General features: G+C 41.8%; 1 protein-coding gene across 4 annotated transcripts in view; it reads left to right on the top strand.

Annotated features, from left to right (window-relative positions):
• MARCH8 (membrane associated ring-CH-type finger 8) overlaps positions 1 to 21,840 on the top strand; it is a 158,969-nt gene that overhangs the window by 110,928 nt on the left and 26,201 nt on the right. For all 4 annotated transcript variants that reach the window (XM_023509026.1, XM_023509028.1, XM_023509027.1 and 1 more), the window contains exon 3: positions 15,744 to 15,794. In XM_023509026.1, coding sequence (XP_023364794.1) covers positions 15,744 to 15,794 — 51 coding nt within the window. The remainder of the gene's footprint in view (positions 1 to 15,743; positions 15,795 to 21,840) is intronic.

The following is a 21,840-nucleotide window of genomic DNA, read 5'->3' as shown; positions in this document are numbered from 1 at the left end:
CTCTCTAGCCACTTTCCATCTTGTTGGCACTCTGTTCCCAAACTTGTATTTTGAATCAACCCTTAAATAATTTCTGAATTAGACAAAATTGGAAATATGTTTCTAAAAAGAACACATTTCACACTTCTTCCATAATTTTTCTTATTAAATACATATCTTATTCTTTAGTACACTTTATATAGAATCACAAGTTTTGACTATAATTCTTATTTTTAGTAACTGTATATTTTAACGAAGCCTTTAAAGGAGGAAAAAGTCATGAATTGTCTGTCATAAAACACTTTCTTAAAGCCGGATCAGTTTACTATAAAATTATCGTAGTCACTCACATAGCCAACTCACAATTAAAGGACTTTTAAAAGCAAAAATCTTACCCTTTGATAGAGAGGGTTTCTCAGTCAGTCATAAGACTTGATATAGAGAAACTAAAATATTACACAAGTCAAATGTTCACAGAAATCTTTTGTTATTTCTGTAAATCTTATTCAAAAAGAGAAGACCAGATTACTTTGTTGCATTAGTGTGTTAATGGTAAAGCAAATTTTAATAAAATCTTATAAACAATCCACCTAATTTTAATCATTTTTACTGTAAGTTAAGATTTTTACAAACCTTTTAAAACCTTAGCTCTTAACTTTTATATCCATAGTTTTAATCATCATTTATTTGTTTGATTTAAAGCAATTTAAAAACTCACAAATTAGATAAGATTGTCTTTTTCAATAAAAGTATTAAAATTTCTATATCTTATAACCTTTCTTATTTGGTTACCAGAGTTGTTTCTCTTTTACCTAGTAGTTTAAATTACTCTAGTAGTTACATTATAAATAATAATAATGATGTCAACTCTTAGAAAAACCTAAGGAGTTAAAGTAACTTTGAACTATTATCAATCTCTAATTTTTTTCTGAATTATTTTTTATTAAATCATAACTTTGTACATTGATGCATTTATGGGATTCAGGGTACTGTTTCGATACACAGTGTGAAATGCTTACATTGAACTAAGTAACACATCCATCACAATTATACTCATTTCTTAGTAGTTTTGAAATGTACCATTGCATCATGCATATCAGGTGAGGTCCCCCAAATACCCTCCCTCCTCCCATATCCACCTCCCCTCTCTCCTCTTTCCTTCTACTTTCTGGACTATAATTATGTTTTGCTATTCTTATAAGTGTGTAGGTGGTTATATATTGATTTCATGGTAGTATTGAATACATGGGATACTTTTTCCCCCATTCTTGAGATACTTTACTAAGAAGAATGTTCCAGCTCCATCCAGGTAAACATAAAAGATATGAAGTCTTGTCTTTTTATATGGCTGCATAGTATTCTGTGGTGTACATATACCACAATTTGTTACTTCATTCATGGGTCGATGGGCACTTGGGCTGTTTCTGTGTCTTAGCAATTGTGAATTGGGCTGTAATAAACATTCTGTTGCAAGCGCCTTTGTTGTAAAATAATTTTTGATCATCTAGGTATATACTTAGTAGAGGAATTGTGGATTGAATGGTACATCTAATTTTACTTTCTTGAGTGTTCTCCAAGTTTCTTTCCAAAAAGGTGTATTAGCTTGCATTCCCACCAACAGTGTAAAAGTGTTCCCTTCTCTCCGCATCCACGCCAACATCTGTAGTTTTGGGAGTTTGTGATGTGGGCTAATCTTACTGGAGTTAGATGATATCTCAAAGTGGTTTTGATTTGCATTTCTCTGGTGATTAAGGATGATGAGCATTTTTTCATGTGTTTGTAGGCCAGGCACCTGTCTTCATCGGAGAAGTTTCTGTTCAAGTCTCTTCCCCACATAGAAATGGGGTTATTTATTCTTTTCTTATTTATTGGTTTGAGTTCTCTGTAGGTTCTAGTTATCAGACCTATGTTGGAAGCAGAACCTGCAAAAATCTTCTCTCATTCTGAAGGTTATCTGTTTTCTTTACTTACTGTGCTCTTGACTGTGCAAAAGCTTTTTCGTTTGATCAGATCCCAGTAATGTATTTTTGGTGTTGCTTCAATTGCCCGGGACGGGGAGGTCCTCCTCATAAAATATTCTCCTAGGCCAATTTCTTCATATGTTTTCCCTGCACTCTCTTCTAGTATTTTTATAGTTTCATGTCTTAAGTTTAAATCTTTTATCCAGTGAGAATCAATTTTTGTTAATGGTGAAAGGTGGGGGTCCAGTTTCAGTCTTCTACGGGTTGCCAATCAGTTTACCCAGCACCATTTATTAAGTAGGGAGTCTTTTCCCCTACTGAATATTTTTGATAGGCTTGTTGAAAATCAAATGACAATAAGTAGCTGGGTTCACTTCTTGGTTTTCTATCCTTTTCCATAAATCTACCAGTCTGTTTTTGTGCCAGTACCATGCTGTTTTGATCACTATTGATTTATAGTATAGCCTGAAGTCTGGTAATGTGCTGTGTCCTGATTTGTTCTTATTTCTGAGTAATGTATTTGCTATTCGAGGTTTTTTCTGATTCTATATAAAACGAAGTACTATTTTTTCAAGTTCTTTAAAGTATGGCAATGGTGCTTTAATAGGGATTATGTTAAATCTGTAGATTGCTTTGGGTAGTATGGACATTTTAACAATGTTGATTCTTCCTAGCCATGAGCATGGTATGTTTTTTCATTTGTTAACATCTTCAGCTATTTCTTTTCTCAGAGTTTCTTAGTTCTCTTTATAGAGATCCTTCACATCCTTTATTGTAAATTCCCAGATATTTCATCTTCATCAATCTCTAATTTTATTAGCATATTTAAATATATTTAGTTTTTTATATCATATAAAACAAGATGTCAAGGTATACAAACTTAAACTTCTGTTTAACAATTAATGATATAGTGTTTTATCTTACAAATGACTCAAACATACTATGATTATCTTTTTAACTTAACATTTTAAGTTTTTAAGACTTAAGATTTTAAATTACTGAAAAGAGTTTTGAAACCACAACATAGGTATATCCTCTAATGTCTTTCCTGGTTCACCTAGGTATCACATGGCCACATGTCATCAAAAATGGCTTTGAAGAACAGGGCCCATCTGTGTTTTTAATTTATTTACCAGATGCAGAGTTCAAGACAGAAAATAGGATGACTGGAGAATCAGATTCCTTTCAGGATAGCTGGGGGGCAAAGCTGGGGCAGGGAAGAAGGGGCCATGTCGGCTAAATTGTGTCTCCTAGCTATTGGTGTAGCACTGAGAATATGTCTGCAAGTCTCACCATGGCCACCTAGCTAGACCCCAGAATTCAGAGGCTCATAACATAAGAACACAAGTCACAGTCAAATTTAGCAAAATAAAAAAAATACTTATTACAGAAGCGGCAGTTTTATGACCTTTAAAGATCTGAACTGTATAATAGTTTTAAAACTGGTTTGATTTATCAAAGATTATCAAAGTCATGTTAACAAAAAGCCATCCAAGTTTTTTACTGTTTTCCTGATAAAATATTTAAGTGCTTACTTTTTAAAAAGCCAATTAATTAGAGTTCTTTTTGTATTTTGGTGGCAAAATAATCATATACATGTGACATCTACAGACACACAGCCATACAGATGGAAGCAGAGTTTTATATGCAGCCTTTAAATATATCCCTGTTTTATTCAGACTATTAATCTTTCAATATGGCCGTAAGCAGTTGTTAGCTAGAAAATTTGTATTTTGAAAGTTCAGAGTGAAGACTTGAGGTCCAATAATGTACCATCATACCGAATGGGGAAAAGTTGTATATAAAGCTCTAGTTAAGATGAGATGGCCAGGGAAAGTACTCTAAACAAAGGTAAGACTTGTCATATAGATTTAGAACAATAGTGAGAGTTTCTAGTGACTCAGTCCTTCTTCTCAGACACTCTTATAAGCCAAAATTTCCTTTTTAGATATAAATTTCTTTCATAGAAGCATTTGAAGATATCCGCTTGCAGGCCAGGACCAGTGGCTCATGCCTGTAATCGCAGTACTTTGGGAGGCTAAGGCAGGAGGACTGCTAAGCTGGTTAGTAATTAGATCCAGTCTGATCCCAGACCTAAGTATAATCTGATTCCAAAGTCAGTAAAGTTTTTCTTGCAACTTTGAAACCAGCTATGATCAGAAATTTGCCCAGGCAAACTCGGGGAATTTAAATACAAATCTGTGGTCCCTCAGAATCTGAGAGATGACACGAGCCCCAGTAATGGGCACAACCTGGCAGATACCTTGTTTCTCCATCCGGTGTTTTGTGGGTCTCTGGGAGCTCTGTTCTGGAACCCACTTCTGACAAATTTAACAGACTTTAATTGAGCAAAGAGCAGTCTGTGAATTAGGCAGCTGAACCTGAACAAGTTCAGAGAGACTCCAGCATTGCCATGTGGTTAAAGAAGACTCACAAACAGTATAGTTCAGCATTTGCCTTCAACAGTTTGGCTAAGACATTATTGCTTTCAAACATTTTAACCAAAGTACCTTCCTGAATGAAACCAATAAGCCTTAACAGAGGTTGCAACTTAGCTTAATCAAGGAAGCAAGAGGTGTTTCTAAATAGGTAGAAAATAGTTTCCAGAAAATCGCAAAAATGGCTCAAAGAAAGGAGACTTTCACTAGCCAGAAACTGAATATGTCAGAGATACCCCATCTCTAAAAAAACAAATTAGCCAGGTGTTGTCTCAGGCACCTATAGTTCCAGCTACTTGGAAGGCTGAGACAAGAGAATCACGTAAGCCCAGGAGTTGGAGGTTGCTGTGAACTATGACCCCATGGCGCTGTACCAAGGGCAACTGAGCCTTTCTGACTCTGTCTCAGAAAAAAAAAAAAAAAAAAAAACCTGAATATGTCACACATTTATATCTACCTTTTTTTGCTAGGGTCTCAGTTTCTTAGCTGAACATTTAAAATACCTAAAAGTCCAAAAGTACAAGAAATCAAAAACTATGCACTAAAAGAAAGAGAACCAGCAAAACTGCACAAGTGACATACGTGCCACACCAGAATGAGCTCATTCCGCCTGTGAATCAAACCTGTGAGGTTAGATAGAAGCACAGAACTTTAATCACTAGGCTAGGAGGCAACCAGTCCTCTGCCATTATTCCTATCACAGTAGTGTTCAAAAGATTTTTATCTTTGTTCTAGACCGTATTGGTTCTTCAGTTTTATCAAGAGAATTTTTAAGGCTAGGCATGAAGTTGTTACATGTTGTTTTTAGTTCAGATCTTTTCATGAATACAAATAAGTTTAAGAAATAGCACATAGACACAAACACAGCCTCACAAGATGAATCAAGGTGCTTCTCTCCTCTGAGTAGTGCAGGAGATAACCTTCCCATAGTGAATCTCAGCAAAATCTCAGACTGCATGCTTCCAATGTTGTTATACAGAGTCCTGTGACCCCAGCATAGGAACCCCCTACTGTCCTGTGAAGGGAAGGTGTAGGGACATGAAAAAGGGAGCTGTGATCTAAGTAGCATGAATCACACACATAGTCACGTGCACACACACAGATCTGAACAAAAAGGTCTTTCAAGGTAAGTCTAACCAAGACTTCCTGTAATGTGTAGGAAAAAGCCAACCAAGACCTACAAAGGAGCCACAAGACCTCCAAGAGGCGAGTTAAAACTCACTCTCCCCCATTCTCCATGTAATGGGTAGAAATTCCCCCAAGCCCCTTCCTGTGAAATATGAAAACCCAACTGAGACTCACTAATCAATCAGGAGGAAAAGATGGTAACAAAGACCTCTTGCAGTTCTAGAAATCATTTCTCTACTGTAAACAGGTCCAAGCACCATGGGTCAACAGCATCCTACTGTAGCAGGAAACCGACACAGGAGACTCCAGGCACCAGTTGATTAGAGGAAGTGGGTTTATTCCAGCTGGGGGGTAACTTGGAACATCAGTGTGTCTCCAAAACTGAGCCCCCCGACTCAATCTCTTGCCTCTCTTTCATCCACTTTTCAGGGCCGGAGTGCATGTGAGGGTCAGAAAACAGAGAGACATGACATCATCCTTAAGGTCCCAGGCTCAAGGGGGAAGGTCAGATTCGCCCACGTCCTTGAGACTGGTCAGATCACCTGCCCTCAAAGGCAATGGAAGTCCAGGGAAGTTACTAGATTACAATCTAGGCCCCACATATGTCAAAGAAGAAACATACAGACAACAGAAATGCCTGTGGCTTGGCTGAGGCCTACACTGGGCAGCTAGGACAGATTCTTTCAGTTCTGCTTTTACTTTCTTGCCTCACTACCAGTAGAAATGGAGATGGCCTAGAAATGGCCCTCAATCCAGGTGAACTGAGAGGCTGCTAGGGTACTATCTGTGCATCTGCTCTGCCAGTAAAGGGCCATCAAGCTGCTGGCAGGCACCCAGGAAGGTGATCCCAGACAAACTCCCAATTTGTTGCTGCCCAGCTAGGTTTATCAGCCTGCTGCTGCCCAAGAGAAAGCCACTATCCAGAGACAGCAGAGTTTATAGCAGAGAAAGTGTTTATTCTGCACAGCACTGAACAGAGAGATGGGAAAATTTCTCTTCCCTGAGAACTGGGGAGACAGGGTTTTAAAAGACCATTTGGTGGGCAGAAGATTAGGCAGTTAGGGTCTGCTACTTGGCTGATTAGGGGGAGGAACCAGGAGTCATTTGGTGTGGGCTACTGTCTAGGTGGGTCATCCTATCCATTGGAATGCAGTTCCTTAGGTGAGAGGCCCCAGATCAGCTGAGTCAGTTCCTTGGTCTGGGTGCATCCATTACTGGAATGCAGCACCTGACAGATACCTCAAAAACTCTCTCCAGGTTCCAAACAGTTGATATTATACAGAGAAAGTTAAGAATCTTTATAACTACAACCCTGTGTGACTCCAGGGTAAAGAAGCAAACAGAGGGAACAGAGATTACTACCAAGCAAATGAGGGGACAGTGGCTGATTATTATCATTATTTTAGCTAAGTTTGTAGAGTTTGGGGGCCCTTGGGGCCCTTATTCTGGCTGTCACCTTGCACTCTATCAGTTCGCAGGAGTGGTTTCATAAGCAAATTTAGAATTTTAGAATCTTTTAGCAGTTACTTTGAGCTTGGTGACTTTTCTCTTTTATCACCCTTGGTAGAGTACCACGGCGTCACACAGGTCACAGCAACCTCCAACTCCTGGGCTTAGGCAATTCTCTTGCCTCAGCCTCCCAAGTAGTTGGGACCACAGGTGCCCGCCTCAATGCCTGGCTATTCAACTTTTCATTAATTTAAGACTTTTCTGATGAGATTGATAGCTATATTGAGAAGTTTTTGATAATGCATAAGAAAATTTCTGACATTTAATTGACATATATAAGATGAGCCAATTGATTCTGAGTGTAACAAAGTACTAAAAGCACATTGATATCATTGGAGTCCACTATTGTGGACTAAGTGAAAGTGTAACTATTCACTTGCTGAGTTTTTGTGTAGTATAGAGAATAATATCCACAGTTCTTTCAAATAGCTATTAAAATACACACTTTTAAACTACATAACTATATAAAGCCAGATTTTCTTCATTTATTTCAATCAGTGTGTTGGGGAAGAAAAACCTTTCCTCTGCTCTCCTAGGTTTGTGACTGTGGCTTGTTAATCAAACTAGCAAAAGACAGATAAACAAAAGAAAAAAAGTTTATTCCTACACATAACAGGAAGTCACAGAGAAGTAGTTTGCTGAATGGTTAGCGACTTATGGGGAAAAGGAGGAGAGAGAAAAAGCTTTTATGGTAAGAACAAATGTGGTTTTTTTAGGAAAGGCAAACAGATTTCTAGGAGAACAAATAGGAGATAAGAAAGGTTGTGATATGTCAATGAGGCAATCGACCAAAGTTGACCCTGATCCAGTTTCCCCAGTGGTCTGCACCTGCAGGGAGGGGACTCTGGACAGGCCAAGCGAGTGGTCCATGGCAGCCAAGTGTTACCTTCCTACTGTCCTTGTTGGAGCCCTTCTGAGGCAGTCACATGTCCCAGCCTGCCTTTTTTGTGCCACCTTGGGAATCCCTTTCCGGGACTCAGATTCTCCACAGGTTTCACACTCACAGCTTTGCCACTTGTCATGGTGGGAAAGAATCGTATTTTGCTAGTTACCTCTGATCCCTCTCATGTTCTTAGAACCTCAGATACCTTCTTCACTTCCCCAGGCTGTTAGAATGGGAGGGAGGTAGTATTTCTGAGGTCCATGGGGGTGGGAGCCTAGGGGAGGGAGCTTTGCTTCCAAAGTTCTGTTTGGGATCTTGGTTATTCAAGTTGGATTCCTCTTTCCTTACACACACTTAAGATGGGGATAATTTAGGTCCCAGGTAGGTTGGAAACCACCTGAAACAGCGGCAGGGGGGATAAGAGATGTGACCTCTAAGCTTTGCTCCCCCACTAGCCCGTTGTGTGACCATTGGACAGTTTCTTCCTCTCTCTGGGTGCATTTCCCTTCTGCCCAGTGAGGGGAGGGGACTTCATGGTCTCAAAGGATCCTGCCAAGTGTGACCTTCCAGAACTCTTGTGACTTTGCTGACCCTGCCCATGGATACATTTCTTGGTCTTGTTTGCTCTTCTGACCATTGGGAGACTGCTTGTGTCTTAGGGAATACTCTTTAAAATGCTGACTTCATCCAATTTGAGAGGATAGCAGTATATAGAGGTTTCTAGATGCATTGATGGCTCTAGCAGCTAGATGGGCTCTTGGTGAAGTTATTTGTCTCTTCCCTGACCTCCCTTTTGTGAGAGTGCTTGTGTGTTGGGGTGGGAGTGGGGCAAAATGAATGGTTTGTGGCTGGGTGGTGCCTTGCCCTGTTGCTGGTTTTCCTGGGTATGAGTGAGAATCCTTAAAGAGGAGCCCCAGATCTTGGGTCCCATTGATTGGAGCCTTCTGGGAAAATATGCAGCTGCCGTTGGCACTTGAACCAGCAGAAAGCCAGAGAGCAATGCCTCAGTAGGCTTAAGAGGTGGCATATGGGAGCCCTTCAGCAAAAGCGTGTACTACCCTGGACCCATTCCTTTCTATGTAGCTGTCAAAGGACAATGGAAGATGAAGATGTGTGTGCGAGTTCCATCCTGCCTCATACTGGGCTCCTTTGATTAGTAATTCTACAGAGCAACCTGGGTACAACCTTTGTGACCCCCTGAAGGAAAGTGCCTGCATCTGTAAAGTAAGGTCAGGATAGTCTCTATCAGGAGAGCTCTGTGGGTCATTGGCCAAAGCCCAAAGGAACATCTTGTATAGGGACCAGGTGCAGGAGAGGTTCAGCCCTGGTGGAGATGTTGCCATCTCCCTCCCCTAGACTCCCACCCCCATGTGCCTTTGAACCAGACTCAATGGCACTCCAGGGGCTGGCTCACCCATTGCCACACTTGAAGTTGAAGCAAGGGAGGAATTTTCTATTGGGAGCAGCAAGAGTCAGCCTTGAGCTCTCCCTCTGAAGGACTGTTGGGTGAAGGGGAAAGCCTGCATTTAACACAGCAGGAGTTCTTGCTATGAACTTGACAGTTTGCATACCTCCTCTTGCTTAATCTTTCCAGTAGCTGCTTAAATAGGCACTTTTGTTCCATGGATTTCAGATGGGGACACGAGACATCTCAAGAGTAGTGGATGGTGGATTTGCACTGAGATCTTCCTAGTCTCCATTTCTTTCTTCATTTTCTGATGTATCTGTTCACTCAGTTTGTTGGATCCCAGCTCTGGGCCAGGGACTCTGCTGCATTCCAGGGGTAACAGTGGGAGGCCAAACAGACATGGCCCGTGCTTTCAGGGCCTTAGGTGTTGGGCAGTGATAACCTGGAGAGATGTCCCTAGCTGGTGGGGGAAGGGAATATGTAGGGCCTAAGCCCAACTTAGCAGCCATTAGGGCACTGGGGAAGGATTCCTGGAGGAAGGGCTGTCATAGCCACTTTCTAGTAACTTATATTGAGAACCTACAAATAAGATGAATTCAAATCTTGACAAGTTCTAGAAAGGAGACAGAAAAGCCTCAAGTGTACCTGTGGCTGTAGATCCAGGTGCTGCACAGAGTAGCTGTGAGGTGCCCTTGGGGCTTTGGTCCTTGTGTTCATTTCTTCCTAGTATCTGATTCAGGCCAGTGAGTGGTATACCTGGTATGCCAGTGCTTGGGCAAGTGGACCTTGTGAATGCCAGTCAGGTGAACCTAGACAGAAACAGACTCTGCCAGAGCTTTCTGGACTTCTAGTGGGAAGATATGGCTCTTAGGAGAATGGCCATGGTGCTTCTGCCATTGGCTAGAACACTCTACTACTAATGGCTGGTGGGCAAGTGGCAGGGCATCTCCAAGTGACAAGGTGGACCTTGGCTGTGTCACTACCTTGAATGTCTTCTTAGGTGGGGCACAGCAGGGAGGAGAGGAAAGCCCTTCTGTGGTGGGACCTCGGACCTGGGCTTCTTTTCCTCCAGGACTGCAGGTCAGTTCTTAGTACTTGGCCCATTTGGCTTAGGCAGCTTTTGCTCTGAAGCTGTCAGGGAGTTGGGGACATTTGTCATCTAGCTAGGCCACAAAGCAGTTTTGCAGTCCTTTCCAAAGGCCTTCCTAGAGATTTAGTCTAATGGCTGAATTTCCCTATACATTTGCTTTCACTTTCTATTCTAGAGGGCTGTTCCCCAGGGGGCCACCAGTGCTTATCTGAAGGAGGTTTGTTTATCTCCCTGTTCTGCTTTTTCTATAGTGACTGGGTGCTGCCTCTGTAATAAGGAAAAGTAATAGGTAAAAGTGATTACAGTTGACACGGACCTGTGGTTTGTTGTATGATTTCCTTATTGTAACAGGTTTAGTTTACCAGTTTTTCCTTATTACAGAGATTGCTGAGCAGGAATAATTGGCCAAGAATCAAAAGCAGGGAAAAAAGGTGGAGGGAGACACATTTTTAAATAAATTGACCAAAGAGCTGAAGGAAGCACTTTCCCTGGTGCTGCAGAGGGCCAGTTCTTGGAAAATAGGGTTTAGAGCTGTTTCTCAGGGGGTAAGTTGTGTGCTATCACAGGATGGTGCTGCCAAGTGGGGATTATCTCTGGGCACAGTGCCAGCCCTGGCCAACTTGACTTTCTGGGCTGTACAACAAACACTGGTATTTGGGTTCTCCTTGCCAGAAAGAAAACGAAGAAAAAAAAGAGAGAGAGAGAGAGAGAGAGGAAAGCAAGCAAGCTTGTGATAATGTTTGTCTATGCAGATGGAAGTGGTCTTTCTTCCTTCTTGGCCTAAAACTTTCCTGGAGAGGGGGGATTGGGATAGGGTTACTCTGGGTCTACTACCTGGGAGCAAATCTTTGAAGAGGGAATTTATGGCAGCCTTAATTTGCCAGAAGTTTCTACTGTTAGTCAGATAAGGGAGGGATGGAGAAGCCTTCTTCCCATCAACACTAGAGGTCCAAGTGGGAACCGCAAAAGCAACATAACAGAAGAGATGGGGTACATAGGCAGATAGAAGAATCCAGCTGTTTTCTATTAATTAGATGATAAGATTTACAAAAATGCCAAGCAGTACCCCTCTGCTCACTTATTTTTATGTTTTGGAAAAGCAGTTATCTTTCATAGAAATGTTATTTATATTAATTGGGTTTATTATTGCTAATGCTAAATGAAGTAAGATATATCTATTTCATAATAGATATTTTGGGGTCCTTAGTAATTTTTATAGTGAAAAGGCGTCCTGAGACCAAAACATTTTAGATTCTTGGTATATATCTTTCCTCTTCATGATCCCCAGGTTAACTGCTGTACTTCTTGGTTATTACACCTATTTTTCAGGCTGGATGAGGGGGAGGGGGAGTCTTAGAAAAATGGGCAGTGGCTAAATCAGGAAAGCAAAATGTTTTTAACCTCTAGTTAGTTTCTTTAGAAAGACCTTTTTTACATATTTATTCTTAATTGCAAAGGGATGTGGGAAAGTGAGAAGAACTTTTAGCTGGGGCTGTTGCTATTCAGGATTCTGTTTGTAGGGGTCAAGAAGGATGGATGCTGAATAGAAAGTTAGTGTTTCTTGCCCATAGATTTTTTTTTTTTTAATTGAGACAGTCTTACTATGTCATCCTCCTGTAGAGAGCTTTGGCGTCATAGCTCACAGCAACCTCAAACTCTTAGACTGAAGTAATTCTCTTGCCTCAGCCTCCCTGGTAGCTGGGAGTACAGGTGCCTGCCACAATGCCCGGCTGTTTTTTGTTGTTGTTTGTTTAGCGGGCCCAGGCCAGGTTCAAACCCACCAACCTTGGTGTAGGTGGCCCATGCCCTAACCACAGAGCTATGGACACTGAGCCTCCCATAGACTTGTTTGTTTTCTCTTTTTTTAATGATTGGTCCTGATCAGAGTTTCAGGGAAATGCCCACATGAATTTCTATTGTTTGAGTCTTTTATATAGAATCCCAGAAACTTGCTTAAGCTTCTCACTTCATTGTCTTTTTAATAATTCTTGGCTGCTCCTTTTTTGCTCACAGGGCGTGTTTGGTCTGTGTAGGTTCTGCCTGTCAGTTCTTACCCCAAGGAACATTCTATTGTAGCCACACATGGAATTGTAAAACATCATTGATAGGACTGATTAAATTGTGAAATGCCACTTATTCTTCAACTGAACTTCTCTTTATCTTTGTGATTTGGTAACTTATATTAACAAAACTTTGCTTTCTTGTACCCTCAGACTTAGTTTTTCCCACTCTGTATATCAATCTGTTTCTTCATTGATTGATTTGTATTAACTCAATTGTGAGTTCATTGCCATCTTTTACACAGAAATTTACTTTTAAAATACTCATGATTTGCTTTATTTTATTTTATTTATGAGACAGAGTCTTATTTTGTCACAATCAGTAGGTGCCATGGCATCATAGTTCACAGCAGCCTCAAACTCTTGGGCTCCAGTGATCCTCTTGCCTCAGCCTCCCAAGTAGCTGGAATTATAGGTGCCTGCTTATGACAATTCCTAGCTAGTTTTTCTAATTTAAGTAGAGACAGTGTCTTGCTCTTGTTCAGGCTGGTCTCAAACTCCTGAGCTCAGGCAGTGCATTCACCTTAGCTTCTTAGAGGGCTAGGATTACAGGCATGAGCCACGGTGCCTGGCCATGATTTGATTTTTTATAAAATGAGTCATAAGCCAGGCATGCCTATAGTCCCAGCTATACAGGAGCAGCCCTAAATGTGGGCAGATTTCAGGCTTTAAAATATCTGTATCTTCTGGGATTGATTATTTGATTTACCAGTGTAAAATATTACTTGTTCCTATAAGAAAGACAAAATAAAAGCTTACATTATCAGATTTCTTCCAAGTAGGTGCAATGAACAGTATTCAGGTCCTGGGCACATCTGAAGCCCTTACTCAAATATTACAACTTGGATTCTGTTATATCCATATAACAGAAACACTTTTACTCCCTTAATATTTTGAAATAAAAATTTAAAAAATTGTTTCTGAAGTTTGTAAGCATAAAGAACAACTGTTAACTCTCAGCTGGATTTAGGATTTTAGATAGCTTAACAGCCACATCCCTCCTCATCTCAATGTCCATTTTCTGTGGAATAATAAATCTCAAAAAGGCCTTAGGATATGATATATTGCTTTTCTTAGTACCTGAAGACTTCTCTATAGATTTCCAGATGGTATCAAACTAGCCATTCCTTGTGAAGTAGCAGGTAATGTGATAGTGGTTATAATCAGTTTCTGTACAGATAATCCAAGGCTTGTGATATCCTTGTTTTAATTTAGTAGACTAAACTAAAATGCAGTAGTAAGGCACTAGTAAATTAGCCTATGAGCTGGGATCACAGTATTGTCCTGTGTTTATGCATAGTATGTTCTTGACTTGTGAATGAAACAGAAATGGTTACAGGTTACTTGTTTTATGGACAGAGGGTTTCCATTCCCAGTGAACAAATGAGTGACTATCATGACCAAATGAAATTCCTAATTAAAATTGGTTTTTCAGAAGCGTGCTTTTGGTGACATACCCCGGACACTTTGAGCATATTTTATAATTTTGTTCTTTTCCTGCATAACTAGTTAACTAGCTTAAGAACAGGAAACACTGCATTGAGGCTAAACACTTAGTAGCAGTACCTATATTGTATTACACATAAGAAATGTGTTTATCAGTTTTCATTTAGATTTATAAAATAAGGAAAGAATATAATAAAAAATAATCAAAAAATGGCATCAGCACATTGCTGTGAAGAAGGGGTGGTGGACAGACCACTTGAGACATGCTGGAAATGCTGCTTCATTAGCATTTTAGGGATATTGAGCATTCACAAGCCAAGTGTGCAGAAATGACAGCAGTCTGTAATTTGGTGAGTTGAGGGAAAGAGGAAAATTCAGACTTTCTTGATAGCTAGCTTAAGAGGCTTGATGGGCTAGAATTAGCTCTTCTTCAAAGGAGTTATGAAGCAATCCACTAGTTCTTTGGTACTTCTGATTGACAGAGGGATTTTACCTGCTAATTAACCTTTAGGCCTCCCCCATGGCTAGTGCATGGCATGTGAACTGAAGATAGATCATTTGAAAGATACGAGTAAAATCTTCTCTCCCTTTGGTAACAGGTTTTTGTTGTTGTTGTTGTTGTTTTGTTTTCTCCTCATTTGGGTTTGGAGCAGGAATGAGTGGATTCAGAAGAAGTTATTTTATTATTTTTTAAAAATAAGATTTATGTTTGGAATGTTCACTTAAAAAATTCAAAACATGGAAGAGTATTGTTTTTGTTTGCTAAGGCTGCCATAACAAACCAGCACACGTCAGGTGACTTAAACAACAGAAATTTATTTTCTCTCTGTCTGTAGGCTGGAAGTCAGAGAGCAAGGTGCCAGCAGGGCTCGTTTCTCTTTGGCTTTTAGGCAGGTGGCTGTCTTTCACCTCTGTGTTCACGTTGTCTTCCATCTGTGGGTTTCTGTGTCCTAATCTTCTCTTCTTAAAAGGACACCAGTCATTAGGATTATGGTATATTAGGGTCCACGCTAATGAACTCATTTAAACTTAATTACCTCTTTGAAGATCTCATCTCCTAATACAGTCACATTCTGAGGTACTGGGGGCTAGGACCTCAACCCATGAGTTTTTCTGGGGGTGAGGGGTCACACAGTTTAGCCCATAACAATTATATATCAGGGTGGTCAACTTGAAGAAAGACCGGGTTGGGAGTTATTCAAGAATTCCAGGTAAAAGATGAGGAAAGTCTAAACTGTAGCATTGACAGTAAAAATGGAAATGAGATTTGAGATTGAGAAACATTAAGGAAGAAGAATTTGATACAAGACTTTACGAATGAATATGGAGGTGCGTGAGTGGGAGGAGGCTAGCTTCATTCCCAGAGTTCTTTGCTCTAGAAGAGAAACTAGCTTGAGAAAGAAGAGGTGAGCTGTGCCATGTCCCTGTTGAATCAGAACTGTGACAGCCACCCAACCTGAGAGGAGTCAGCTCTTCTGCTTCCCTATCCTAAAGTGGCTCCTCTTAACATGGGCTGTGTCACACACAACTGAGCATGCAGTTTGTTGAGATGAGTCTTAAGACACTTATCACCATGTTATTTTGACAGTTAATTCCAAATTCTTTTAATTTTTTTCTGAGTAATTTGTTACGTTCCTTTTGTTTTATTCATTTTGCTCAGTTCCCCAGTATATAGTACCTGGCTGCACACGTGTAGAATGTAGGATGTAGTAGCTTGTGCTTATTAGTAAATTCTAGTTCAGGTAATGATTTGTCAGTAGCATTGTTATGAAGATCAATTACTTATTCTTTGCATATTTTAATTAAAGCTTGATACTAATGCCTGTTTGGCTTTCTTGTAGCATGAGAAGACTTTGGGACATTCCATGAGTCATTCAAGCAACATTTCTAAGGTAGAGTGCCACTGAAATAGTTATTTATTACCTTAGGGTTTTTGTGTTATTACCTTGCATGTTTGTGTTTATGCTCTTTTAAAGACATAAAGTTCTTGTTAATTTCAGTAATCTATTCTGGGACTATACAAAGTCTGTAGTAGTTGTTTTTCTAGTAAGGCAGTTTTGAGTGTGTATTGGGAGAAGTGACTTATAGGAGAAAACTTCATTCCCCATCCCCCCATAAATCATATACTTTAAAGGAGAAGAAATCTCAGTCACCAGAATCTGTCATCTCAGTTAGGGTTGTATGTATTTGACTACAAGTAACAAAAAGTCAATTATGGTGACTTAAATAATTATGGATTTATAGGATTCAGATGACAAGATACCTAGAAGCAGGTGGCCCCCACTAAGGCACTCACAGAGGTCGCCAGGGACCCAGGTTCTCTTTCTTCCCTATCCTCCTTCCTTAGTACATTGTGATGTAGTCTTACCCTGAGAGCTGGACCTCTAGACACCTTGGCTGTGGCTGTCCTGCTGCCTGGCTTCTGCTTACATCTCAGCGGCCAGACTGGATCACAGGCCACCTTTAGCTGGAAGGCAGCTAGGCAAAGGGGGGCTGGAGGGGTGAATCCCCCATTCAACAGCATCTGCCACACCTGTGGTGAGCTCTCTTTAGCCTACCAGGAGCACTTTGGCTGTGATCCAGAAGCCAGCAGAGTGGCTGTCATGCAGTGAGCTTGCTCCCAGGCATTGCTTCTCTTTCAGCCCAGACCCAGTCTCTGGCCAGCAACTTGGTCCATACAAGTATGGCCATGCAGTTTCCTTGCAGGTGTGCGCCTTCGCCCCATGTCTTTGGTACGTGGCCAAATACGACGTGGATCTGGACAGATTTGAACAAGTGACCGACTTTGTCCTGTTATCTTAGGCCTCCTGGACACTCTGAAGTAGTTACATTTTTGCCATTTTAACTTACTACACATATGTTTTCATTCAAGTCATATTATTTTTTTAAACTAAAATCTAGCAAATCCTCTAAGACATTAGTTGATCTGTTCTTAGGGGTATTTGTAATTAAATCATCTCATTCTACTTTTGTGTAAAGGAAAACTGTGAATGCCTTCCACTGAGTGCTTTTTTATACCCAAACTCCATTTCTTTTGCTGTTCCTTTAGCCAGGTATGCTGGTGCTCTAGCCCTGGGCAGTGATACGTCAGTGATGTCTGGATAAAATGTCCAGTTTTGCCCCACCACTTTTCAAAGGATCTGGTCAGCATATAAACATCAAGAAAAAATGAGAAGGTGCAGATGCAGATGACCTCTTCGGTTAAGTTGAATTAAATGTGTTAAAAACAAACAGAAGCGCATACTGCTTTGCCCTTGTGGCTAAGGGCAGTTCTGAAGGAAGATATCATCCTGTATCTGGGTTCTAGTATTGTTTTATTTGAAGAAAAAATTCTTCCTATAGTTACAGAATGTTTGTAAAACATCAGCCTAAAATGTCTAAATGAAAAGTTGTGGGCTTGGCCTGGGGTGTGGGATTAAAGGTTTTACATTTACACGGGCGATTGTTTCCTAGCTATGTGACTTTGAGGAAGGATACTGCTTCTGAGCTTTAATTTCCTGATGAGTAAAATTAGGGTAATAATGCAACCTTCAGGGTTGTTGTGAGTCTTAGGTTAATGTTTGCCAGAACCACAAGGCAGATTCCTTATTACCCTGAGCCAATAAACCTGACTGGTGTCAAACTTTGTTCAATCTCAGTGATCTTAGGTTAATTGGGCCCTGGGGACAGTCCTTAATGGTAGCTATTATTTATTGCTGATCAAGGGAAGAACCGTATATAATAAAACCTCTGTAAGTTGACCACCCAAGGGACTATAAGGAACTGGGTCAATATGTGGAGGTGGTCAACATAAGGAAGTAGGCCTACTGTACTGATAAGTATGTGTGGCACACATCCTGTCTTTGAAAATTAGTTTAAGTTAAGGTGGTGGTCAGTGTAGGCAGGTAGTCAACTATGGAGGTTCTCCTGTACTTTTTCTTTCTTCTTATACACATTTTTATTGTGCTTTTTGTGCATGGACACTTGTTGGGGTCATAGGAGAATATCAGGAGTGAACCCTTAAACTCTGATTGCTAAAAGAACTTCCTGGTGAATCCATCAGTAGTAAAATTTTATTGAGAGTGTTAAGGAAGTCAGCGTGCTGTGTAAAGTTAGGCACGAACCAGTTCAGTGACAATAACCAGTTCGGTGGGACTGAGAAAAGTAGGCAGAGGCCCCTATGGAAGAAAACTTTGTTACTGAGGATGCAGTTCATATTGCAGTATTTACCAAATGAACCTGCTGTATGAGGACACTGTTAGGCAGTGACACGTAAAACCATATTGTTGTAGGAAGACGAGGCCCAATGGAGAGAAAGAGCACCCCAACACCATAGTTATAAGAGGAAGGGCTTTATCATCAGCTGGGAGCTTATGGCGTAGAAGATTTCCAAATGGCCATGCTCCCTGACTGGCTTGGTCTTTCCCTTTTTATTGACAGTCAAAAAGTTCCATCCCCACAGGTACCCTTCTCATTGGCCAGTTTGAATCAAGTGGGAGATGCTAGTCCAGCCCCTAGAGAACTACAGGATTTCACAGAACTTGGAAATTTCCAAGTTCCAGGAGGTTAAGCCTATAAATTCCCAAGAGCTGAGTCACCAAGGAGAGGGCCCTGCAGGTGCATCCTGGTGGTCTCCCTAAGAAGACCTGTTTTCCCAGACCTCGCCCCTCTCCAGTATCCTCTCTCATTCCCCCCGTTTTGAGACTCCAATATATTTTTAATTTGGGGTCTCAATATAAGCTTGTTTCTGCAGGTGCTGATATTAATGACTTTTTAGCAATAAGGTTTTAGGGACTGTGACTTTTCTTGGGTTTTCTACTCAGGCCTTAATAGTACCGGGGTGGTAGGCTAATATACATATATGTTTTACTTTTTCCCTGTGACATTTTCCCTCTCTTTTCTCAAAGTTCAAAGTCCAATTAAGACAAGTCCCTCGAGGAGTTTCCTCAGGCTTCAGCCCTGCGTTGACAAGCCAGCTCCCAGTGTGTGGCTGGAGCAAGGCATGTTGACTGTCTTAAAAGTTACCTTTACTTTTCAAGGGGCAGTGAAGTTCTATTCAGCCAACTGTGATGACTCCAGGTGAGGATTCCTTCCACCTTCACTGCTGTGCATGTGGTCAGGATGATTGTGTAAAGTCCTTTCTACCTTGGTTTCAGGGGGACAAATTCTAGACCTAGACTTGGTCCCCTTGATTCTCCAGAGAGAAGGGATGTACAGACACAAAAGACTAAACAGAACAAGGTTAATTACCCCAGTGGAGACTTTCCTTGCTACCCTTTCTAGGGTTTTTGTCTTTTCAGTTCTTTTAGGAGTTCTTGCTAAATTACAGAGAATTGACAAAGGCCTCTTCGAACAATACCAGTGGCAAGGCCTGTATTTAAGTAAGCTTTGCTTTCTGGCAGAGTTTACCAGTTTCTGCTCTTATGGTCCTGTTCATATACTTTATCCTGTCTAAGCTTTGAGGCCTATAAGTTATTCAAAGCTTTAGCTTATTATTTGCACTACTTCTGTTAAGAAGGCTAGCCTGTTGTTAAATTTAAACCAGAGTGGCAACCTAACCCATGCTCCAATTTCTCTGGGCAATACTTTTGCTAATTCAGGAGTCCTTGCGGTGTGGAGCCCATGCCATGGGAACTCAGGATCAGCTACCATTGTTCCCGTCCTGCTCGGTCCGCCTCTTCTTAGGCAGGGGCAGGTTCTCCCCCGGTTCCAAGGCAGGCTTCACCCTGCTGTAATGGATCTGGGCAGGAATTTGGGTTACTCTCACAGCTGTAGGTGTGGTCAGGATAACGTTGTAAGGGCCTTTCCACCTCGCCCTCTGGGGAGATACGCTCCAATCCTTGACCTACACCGCAGCTCCTGGAGAGAAAGGGTAGACAAGGGAAAACAGACTAACAGGACACCTCTCATTCACTCATTCCTGACACTGTCTCTGCCACCTTTCCCAGTGCCTGCAACTGCTTCTTTAATTTTACATTTCCTAATTCTTAGGGGGATCTTGGCAAGCTCCAGGTGGTGGCCTATGATATAAGATCTTATACGGTGAGAATCCTGTCCTCTTAGTAGGAGTACACTTAATCTTGGGGAATGCTTACCCACTGTAAGTTTGTCTCCTGGCATGCTTTCCCTAAACTTGCTTTGATAGCTCTATTCATGCATTCCACCTTCCCCGAGCCTTGTGGGCGGTAGGCTGCGTGGAGTTTCCAGGTGATGCCAGGATATTAGTCATCTTCTGGATCAATTCAAAGATGAATGCCGGCCCGTTGTCTGACCCAATTCTCAGTGGGAGCCCAAACTGTGGTATAATGTCTCTCAAGAGTACCCAGGTGTCTTCTTGTGCCTTCTCAATGAGGGTAGGATATGCTTCTACCCATCCAGAGTAGGTGCACACCATCACCAGCAAGTATTTGTTCCCTCTACATCTGGGCATTTCAGTGAAGTTTACCTGAAAGTCCTCGAAGGACATTGCTCCATATGATTTGATTCCTGGGGGTACCATTGGTTCTTGGCAGGCGTTGAACTGGCTGCAGGTGGCACATCACTGACTGACAGCTTTTTGCCAGGGATTGCGCTGTCACATAACTGCTTCCATCAACATACAAGTCCCAGTCTGCATCTGTCCAAGGCTGGTCACGCAAGTCAGGTCTGCTAGAGTACACATTATCTATGAATTCCACACAGTCATGCTCAGTCTCTCTTCCATTGACTGGAAGGGGCATGGCTGGGTCAAAAATGTCCTTTAGTGACCACAGAGTGGGGTACTTTTACTCTGTGGTCCTGCCCTAGAGTCAGCTTATTGGCTTCTTGCACGAGGAGAGCAGTAGTGGCTACAGCCCGTAAGCAGAGTGGCCATCCTTTTGCCACTCTATCTTACTGCTTAGAGAGCTAGGCTACAGGCCTAGGCCGGGACCCAACCAGCTGGGTTAACATACCCACAACCATCTTATCTCTCTCTGAGACATACAGAGTGAAGAGCTTGGTTAGGCCTGGCAATCCCAGTGAAGGGCAGTCATTAGCCCCATCTTTAGCTGGGAGAGGGCACGTTCCTGTTCTCTTCCCCACTCTAAGGACTTTCCTTCCTCTCCTTTAGTTGCCTCATACAGAGGTCTAGCCAAGATGGCAAAGTTGGGGATCCAAAGACGACAGAAACGACTGCACCTAGGAATTCCCGAACTTGCCTTCGGCTTGTGGAGGTGGGGAGGTGACTAATGACTTGCCACCTCTCCCTGCCTAGATTCCTCCCTCCCTGCTGGATAATAAATCCTAGATAAGGTACTCACTGCTGGCAGATCTGAGTCTTTCGCTTAGAAACTTTATAGCCACATACCTCTAGATGTTTCAATAGGCAGTCTGTACCTTGAGCACAGCTCTGGGGAGTTATCTTTCGCCCAGACCCGTGGCCACCGCTGGGCCAGTTCGGGCCTCAGTCCTTCCCCTGGCTGAGTCACAAACAGCCTCCACTTCCAAGGCAGACACCAGATCTGGTTGGGGCAGTTGTAGCTGCATATTTCCTCGTGGCCTCTTACAGAACACTTCTGAAGGAGACAAAAGGCTTGTGGCTCTATTGTTCCTATGTCAATCCTGTGGTCTGAGAGAGGGGCTACTGGCTGGGTGACCACCAAGTGTTCACCCCCAGTATTAATTAGAAAGTCATTGTCCTTGCCCCCGATCCTTACTCGGACCATGGACTTTCCGGGGGTGGCTGAGTCCAGTCTTACTCAGTCTAGCAGGGCCTCTCCCACTAAGTTATAGAGGGCTCCCTGCTCTTCCGGTTCTGTGACCTCTTTCCCAGGATTTTGCACACTTCCTTGCCTCTGGGGACACTTATTCTTCCAATGCCCTGTCTCTTGGCCAGTTGTACACTGATCCCCTCGCAAGGAGGGGTCTTTTACCTTAGGTCCCCTACTTCCTTGCACTCTTTGACCCTGTCCTCTTTGAAAGGGAGGGGGTCCTCCCCTC

The sequence above is a fragment of the Otolemur garnettii genome, unplaced genomic scaffold (assembly GCF_000181295.1).
Source record: "Otolemur garnettii isolate 467f Iridium unplaced genomic scaffold, OtoGar3 scaffold00315, whole genome shotgun sequence".
NCBI lineage: Eukaryota > Metazoa > Chordata > Mammalia > Primates > Galagidae > Otolemur > Otolemur garnettii.
Note: the sequence above shows the minus strand (reverse complement) of the source record. Positions and strands in the feature narration are given on the sequence as shown.